At 59.4% G+C, this 7592-nt stretch overlaps 1 protein-coding gene across 1 annotated transcript; it reads right to left on the bottom strand.

The window, feature by feature from the left end:
• Positions 1 to 1889: 1889 nt before the first annotated feature.
• Positions 1890 to 5440, bottom strand: FADD (Fas associated via death domain). The gene is made up of 2 exons (XM_058689971.1): positions 4998 to 5440; positions 1890 to 3110 (listed from the first exon to the last, which is right to left on the bottom strand). The coding sequence occupies exons 1-2, from the start codon at positions 5281 to 5283 to the stop codon at positions 2749 to 2751; spliced, it is 648 nt and encodes a 215-aa protein (XP_058545954.1). The 5' UTR covers positions 5284 to 5440; the 3' UTR covers positions 1890 to 2748.
• Between the last annotated feature and the right edge of the window lie 2152 nt (positions 5441 to 7592).

The following is a 7592-nucleotide window of genomic DNA, read 5'->3' as shown; positions in this document are numbered from 1 at the left end:
AATTCGCAAAACACATAAATGGAACACGGATCGTCTTTTTTTGTGAAGCTGCCGCGAGAAATTCCTGTCTAAACCTGGTAGCCGCTCGCCGTCACAAAGGTCATGGTTCTGATCAGATGCCAATCAGCTCTGTCCCAGCAGCGGTTACCATAGACCCAGAGGACCTTCTACCCCGAAGCAGTGTTTCTAATCACCCGGGGGTGGGGGGTGGGGGGGTGGGTGGAAAGACATCCCAGGACCAGAGGCCACAGGCCGGGCTCAAGTGCGGTGAGGTCACAAGGACCGGAAGAGCCTCTCGACAAACCTGTGGGGCTCTGGGTGAAATGTCACCGCTCACGTTTAAGGTGCCTGAGGAAGAAGCCGCCACGCACTTGGGCAAGCGTCTGATTCTTATCTAGCGGTCGCTTCTGAAGGTGGTGAGGCCGGGACCCGACCCGGGTCAGACTGGAAAGCCCCCCTGCTCCCCTGCTCTCTGGGGCCTCTCCCGCCTAACGGCCCAGGGCACACCCGTTACCTGTATCTGGTGGATGACGAAAACACACGTACAGAAAATGTGGACGATACAGGAAGTCTAAATATCACCCAAAAAACCACCGTTCTCAAACGTCTGCCGTGGGTCTCCCCGCCCGCCGCGCCCACACCAGCCCTGTGCTTCCGCCGCAAGCCACACACTCTCCCTTCGGCCCGCGAGGCAGGGGACCCGCGGGCAGACTGCTGGCCCTGCCGCGGCCCCTCGATGCCCGGCCCCGCGCTGGTTTCGGCGGGGGCCTCCCGGCCACCGACGTGGGACCCGTGCTTCCGTCCGGCCTTGAGCCACCATCTCCCGGGGGCAGCTTGTCGGGCAGGTTCACCCCCGTCACCGGGCCCCAGGGCTCTGCCCCGGCGGCACCCAGCTGGCGGGTCCTGGGGAGCGGGTGGCGCGCACGGCCCCGCAGAGCAGGATGGAGACTCTCCTCACCCGCCGTCTTCCCCGAGTCTCGGAGCTCAGATCCGGGCCTGGAGAGGAGGTCCCGTGAGGCTGCTCTAGAGCCCGTGCTCCCCCCCGCTCACCACATGCACAGGGGTGCCAGGGGCACCCCGGTGCCTCGCCACGCGCGGGACTGAGACGGGACGCAGCGGCAGAGCCGCGGAAAATTCCCCGTGCGGGAATCACAGGTCAAGGCCCCTATCAGCGCACCTGGTGTGGAGGGTCGGGGGCTCCCTCTAGGGGTGGGAGGCACGTAGGGGGGCACAGGGTGGATGTCAGGGTGTCTGGGCACTTGCACATCTCAGCGGCTTTGAGGGGACGGAGGACCTCTGAAGTCCGCCTGTCCTATAGGTAGGGGCACATCTTCTGGAAAACCTGCTGCCCAAAGCTACTCGTCAGCAAAGCCGCCGACAGTTACAGGCCGTGACGATGTCTGTTACCCGCAGAACCGGCTCTGACACAGGCTCCAAGAGGCAGGTGCGCTGGCACGTGGGGCACACGCCCGGCACACGACGCAGGGCCAGGCCGCAGTGGCACGGGCCCCAGACTGGCTCAGCCCCCTGGCAGCGCCCGAACCCGTGAACTGGCTGACACCTGTGCTCCCGGCCAGGTGTCCGGGGTCTGCTGAGAGGGCCGCCTGGTCTAGCCTGAGGTCAAGGTGGCACGGAAGGACATCACGGGTGGCTTTCTCAAGGCCGTGGCCAGAAGGCCCGAACGAGGGACAGCCACGCAACTCTCTGGTGCCTCTCAGAGACAGGCGGGCCAGGGGCTGGCGAGAGGTGGCAAAAGCTCCCTTGCTGGCGGCTCCTGGAACCGTTATGAAGAGCGGCCATGCTGTTCCCAGCTCAGCCTCAGATGAGCCACAAGGGATATTGAAACTGACCCGACGGGACTTTCGAGAACATGAGAAATGAGATCATCATCAGGGAGGGAAATTCTCTGTATTGTGCAGCTTCTCACTGTACAGGCACAGGCTTTAATAGGATTACCTCCGAAGCACAAAGACCGTCTTTACAATTACAGGATCCAGCTCCCTTACTAAAATCCGTTATCAGAACAGTGATTTTGATAGTCATGATTTTGAAGTCCTAATACTTCTAAGAACTAACATCTGTAGAGCACGGACTCTGTACCCATCATCCCTGAGCACTTAACAGTGTTATTCCCGGCCGTCCTCATAAGCCTTGCTGTCCCTTGACACACGCAAGGGCCACGAGCCCACCAGCTTTCCCCACGCCACCTGTCCGGGTACACGGGTCTACACTGACGGCCTCAAAGCCTCTGGCCGGCTCTGGGAGCAACAGAACGACCCTGTGGGCCCGTATGGACGCTGGAGCCTCACGGCCCCGGCTCAACTCCCTGCTTTCCCACGGCTGCCGACCGCCCGGCCGCTGGCCTCGGCACTGTCCCCCCACCCGTATGGTGACGACAGTGATAACGCTGACTTTTATGTCCCTCTGTGTGCTGGATGTGGATCCCAAACTTCCTCCTGCAGGGCCTCATTTAATGGGACAACAGACTCCCCCTCTCTGGGGCGATCATGAGGAACGAATGAAAGCATCTGGACGCGCCCAAGTCCCGTCTGGCACAGAGCAAATGCTCAGTGAATGCCAGCTCTGATGGAGACGCCACTCTGGGCCTCGAGCGCTGGGTCCCTCGTCCCGGCTCACGGCTAGGACTTCACGGCACTGGCACGTGGAAGGCACGTGGTCAAGCTTGGCGGGGGAACCAAAGTTCGGGCTGTGCCGATGCCCTCAGGCCCCCGGAGAAGAGCCGCTGGGTCACCAGGGGACCCCCGAGGACGGCCTATCTGAGTCCCGTGACGTCAGGGACGCGGTGCCGGTGCCGCCACCTTGACTGGTCTCGCTCTCGAGGCTCCGGGCCTGCTGATCGTCCTCGATGAGGTCGGCCACCAGGTTCAGCTGGCAGGCCCTGAGCGCCCTCACCAGGTGGGACACAGCCGGGTCCTCCTTGTGGATGTTCTTCCAGACTCTCAGCGACTCCCTCACCTGCTCTGTCAGATTGCGGGGATACTTCTCCTCGATGGCATCGATCATGGCGTCAGACACTCGAAGCTGGCGGGCCAGCCTTCTCCAGTCCTTCCCCACGTGATCACATATGATGTCGAACGCTGCACGCAGGTCTGTGGAAAGAACACAACGATTTACCAGGAGTTGGGGAGCCCTTTAGAAGACAGGTAACCCTACTTTTTCTCACTGGGCTCCTCAGGGCTAGCCTAAGCGCTGGGTAGACAAGAGGTCCTCTCGTGCAGGCTGAAGGCATCCAGGAGTGCAGGGGCCGGGGGAAGAACGTCCCGGAAAGCCCAAGGGTGGCCTCCAACCCTGTCCCAACCCCACTCCCAAACCGCTACTCAGGAGGTGCGGCCCGCCAAAGACGTGCTGGCTGGGGCGTCGTGGAAGGGGTCGTCGTGGAGCTAACTGCTCGGGACAGGGGAAGCGGAGGGAGGGCCTGTCGTGGGTTGAACGGTGGCCCCCAGGTCATGTCAAATCCCCAGAACTGTGAACGGTAATCTATTTGGAAAAGGGTCTTTGCAGATGTGATTCAGTTGAGGATCTTGGGAGATCATCCTGGATTATCCAGGTAGGCCCCAAATCCAGTGACAAGAATCCTTGTAAGTACACAGAAGAGGGAGCCACGTGCCCACGGAGGCAGAGACTGGAGAGACGTGGCCATAAGCCAAAGAATGAATGTCCGCAGCCCCCAGAAGCTGGAGAAGGGGGAAGGACCTTGGAACCTCCGAGGAAGCCTGGCCCTGCTGCCACCTGGATTTCTGACTCCTGGCTCCACTCTGGGAGGGAATCGGCTTCCCGCTATTCAAGGCCCCAAGTTGTGGTCGTTTGTATGTCAGCCGCGGGGGAACGGAGACAACCCAGTTCTTATTTTGGAAGCTGCCCAGACTGACCACCAGTCTTTGGTCCCTGGCTACCCTGTCCTCATCTGCCGAAAAGCCACTGCTTTTCAGAGACGAGCAAGTGGGGCCACTACAGGCCAGAGGCTGTTTCGGGAATGGAGGGTGAGCAGAGGAAGGACAAAACGCTGCTCGGAGGCCCCTGCGAATGTGTGTCTTTAGCTACGAGCCCTCAAGATGCTGGCAGCTCGTGCGTCGCCTCTTCCAGCCCCGGGAGGTGGGCGCTCCTGGTGCAGATGAGGAAACTGAGGCACAGGGAAGCCCAGTGATTTTCCTGAGGTCATACAGCTAGACAACAGCACAGCCAGCCAGTGAAACCCTGATGGCCTCGTGCCAGGGTCCACTCCCAACCGCTAGGCTACACTGTCATACTCGAAAGACGAAGAGTCACCCCGTATCAACCCGCCCACACCTGCTCACCTGCAACATACATACAAACACGGACACGCGTAAATCTAAAATGTGATCGCCTGTATTTTGGGGACTGCTTCCTAAATGTATCACGTCAACGATCTCCTCCTCAACTGAGTGTCCCTGGAAACGGAATTCTAATACCGCCCGCGTACCCCAGGCGGCCTCAGTCGAGTCCTTGGTAGGTGTTGGCAGTGCATCTTATTAGGCAAGTCACTTAACGCGTCCCAGCCACTGTCCTCGGGCTTGTAAGACCGGAATAGGACTAGACGGCAGTACCTAACTGCTGGGGCTACCTCGAAAATTAAGTACGTGAAGTGTCCGGGGCACTAAATCCCTGCCCAAGAGCCATTTTCCGGCGCACACAGGCGGTAAAGGGTCAGCTGGGGCATTCCCAGAGGCAGAATGAAACCAAAAGCAGCGGGGCAGGTTCCCCTGGCTCCTGACCCCCCTCTCTGTCCACTCCTCTCTACCCAGAGGAGGTGGGCAACACCCTTTCCTTAACCGGAGTCACTTCCAATTAACCCGGAAGAATCGGGGTGTGTATGTGTTCACGTTTTGCAACCCAGACACAGTACGTTAGCTTTTGGGATTCTGGCTCTCCCATCTGCGAACTGGGCGTTTCGCCCGCTCCCTCCCCACCCCCAGGACCGGTTACCCGCCTCCGGGCCGCCCGGCCCCCGCGCCCACCTCGCTCCTCCGACGAGACCTCGGCCGCCGCGCCCGCCTCGAAGCTGTCCAGGCGCCCCAGCAGGTCCTGGCGCCGCAGGGAGGCGAGCAGCTCGCGCAGCAGCCCGGTGCGCTCGCGGTCCAGCTCGTTCTGCTCGAGCAGCACGGAGAAGAGGTCGAGGCCGCACTGCACGCGCTCCAGCTTCCTCTTGCCCACTCGGCTCTGGCACAAGAACTTGAGCTCGGTCAGCTCGCTGCTCGACAGGCCGGCCGACACCGAGTGCAGCAGCACCAGGAACGGGTCCATGGCGGCGGGCCACGGCGGGGCCCGGCCCAGCCCAGCCCGGCCCTCCGCGCAGCGCCCCGCTCCGCCCCGCGGCCCTCTCGGCGGCCCCGCGGCCCCACCGCTCCCGGATTCCCCCTGACGCGCCCGGCGCCGGGGGCCCCACCACCGGAAGTCCACGCCAGAGGCCACTTCCCCGAAATCTCGCGAGAACCCCGGGACCCACGCGTGCGCCCCGGGCCCTACCGTAGCCGTTTCCGCCCGGAAGGCGCCCGGCCGCCGCCAGGGGGCGCCCCTGGAGACCGGGCGGCGCCGGGCCGGGAGGGCGTCTGCGCCTGCGCGCGGCGGCCGTTCTCCCGCCGCGTGGGGTCCGGCGGGCGGTCCGGGGGGCGGTTCCCGGGCCTGAGCGAGGGCGGGGAAGGTAGGCCCGCGTTGCCCGGGCGGCGTTGCGCTGCAGATGCCGATAACACACGCATTTATCGTCAACGTTTGTGAAAGTGCAAGTCAGAACGGGTCCTTCGGAGCGCCCTGTGGGTCGCGTTCGAAATAGAGGTTTATTGAAGCGCTAACGTTGGATGTCGTTAATATTTGATTTTGAAAGCTTCGGTCATGTATGCTTTTTAATGTTTCTAGTACTTCTGGAAAGCCTACTGTAGGCCAGGCAGTAGGTGCTGGGGACACATTTGGGAACAAAGAGTAGAAGTGCCCCTCTGCCTGGAGTTAAGTCCTTGGTTCTCAAGCTGACAGAAGCCAGATAAGAAAGTCGTGCAGTATGCCGGAAGTTAATGAGAGCCCGGGCAGAGAGGATACGGGGATGGGGAGTGCCGAGGTGGGGACATGATTAGAGGGGGCGGTCAGAACAGGCTTGCGGGTGCGGGCGCAGGTGCAGCTGCGGGGGCCAGAGGCAGGTGTGGGGGAAAGAGGGCAGGCGGGGGCAGGTGAAGGTGCAGGTTCTAGGAGCAGCTGGGAGACCCGTGGGTCTGGAGCAGAGCGGGGTGGGGGGTGGGGGGATGCAGGGGGTGCCGGAGAGGGGAGGGGCAGACTAGGAGGGGGCCTCAAGGGCCAGGTGCAGACCAGGCTTTACTGCCCCTGAGATGGAGCCGCAGCAGTGTGAGCAGAGGAGTGAGGCCATCCGAGTTACCTTAAAAAAAAAAAAAAAAATAAATAAAATAAAGGAGTGGGGCGGGGCGGGGGGTGGGGCCGGGTGGCTCAGTCGTTAACAATCCAACACTTGATTTCCGCTCAGGTCATGATCTCACCTTTGGTGAGATAGAGCCCCCCCCCCCCCCCCCCCCCGCAAGGAACCGGCTTAGGATTCTCTCTGTCTCTCTGTCTCTCTCAGATCTCTCTCTACCCCTCCCCTGGTACTCTCTCTCTCTCTCTCTCTCTCTCGCTCGCTCTCGCTCTCGCTCTCTCTCTCCCTCTCCCTCTCTCAAATAACTAACTAAATAAGCATTTAAAATATATACGTATATTTAATTGAGACCATTCACAACCCACACAACTCATCCGTTTAAAGAGTACATTCTAGTATAGTCCTACGGTTGTGCAAACCTCACCATTAGCTACTTCTAGAACATTTTCATCGGTCCCGGTAGAAACCTGCTACCCATTAGCAACCACTTCCTTTCCCTCCTCCTCCCCTCAGCCCCTGATAGCCACTCCTTTATTTTCTGCATTTTTGGATTTGGCTGTTCTGGACATTTCATAGAAATGGGACCATACACTAGGTGGCCTTTGCTGCCTGCTTTCTTTCACTGAACAAAGTGTTTTCAAGGTCCAGCCATGTTGTAGCAGGTGACAGTGCTTCATTCTTTTTTAATGGGTCAATAGTCCATTGTGTGGATAGACCACATTTGTATATCCCGTCATCAGCTCATGGGCATTTCGATTCTTTCCACTGTTAAATAAAACAATATTCAACTGAGTAAATTTGAGGATTGAATTGACTTTCGTTCAACAGTTTGTGAGCCAGACAGCATTCCATGTAGCAAGTAGAAAGGGGCTTTGGGGAGCTGAGTATACACAACAGAAGGCTTTTATGGGCAGAAGAACAAGAAAAATAAGTTTCTTGTTTGTTTTTTTGAGAGGGAGAGAGAAGGCAGAGGAGAGGCAGAAGGAGAGGGAGAGAAAGAATCTTAGGCAGGCACAGTGTTCAGTGTGGAGCCTGACTCAGGGCTCAATCTCATGACCCTTGGATCATGACCTGAGCCGAAGTCAAGAGTCGGATGCTCAACAGACAGACAGAGATGTGGATTTGGGAGTATTCAGCAGACAGATGGTGTTTATGATAGCTAATTTTATGTGTCAACTTGGCTGGGCTAAGGGCTGTC

This window comes from Neofelis nebulosa, chromosome 10 (assembly GCF_028018385.1).
Source record: "Neofelis nebulosa isolate mNeoNeb1 chromosome 10, mNeoNeb1.pri, whole genome shotgun sequence".
Lineage (NCBI taxonomy): Eukaryota > Metazoa > Chordata > Mammalia > Carnivora > Felidae > Neofelis > Neofelis nebulosa.
This window is presented reverse-complemented; position numbering and strand designations above follow the sequence as displayed.

Excerpts from the sequence above, each read along its gene's own strand:
- FADD (XM_058689971.1), bottom strand. The coding sequence starts at position 5,283 with ATGGACCCGTTCCTGGTGCTGCTGCACTCGGTGTCGGCCGGCCTGTCG. Across the intron at positions 3,111-4,997 it reads GGTCTCGTCGGAGGAGCGAG|ACCTGCGTGCAGCGTTCGAC; the intron begins GTGGGCGCGGGG and ends TTCTTTCCACAG.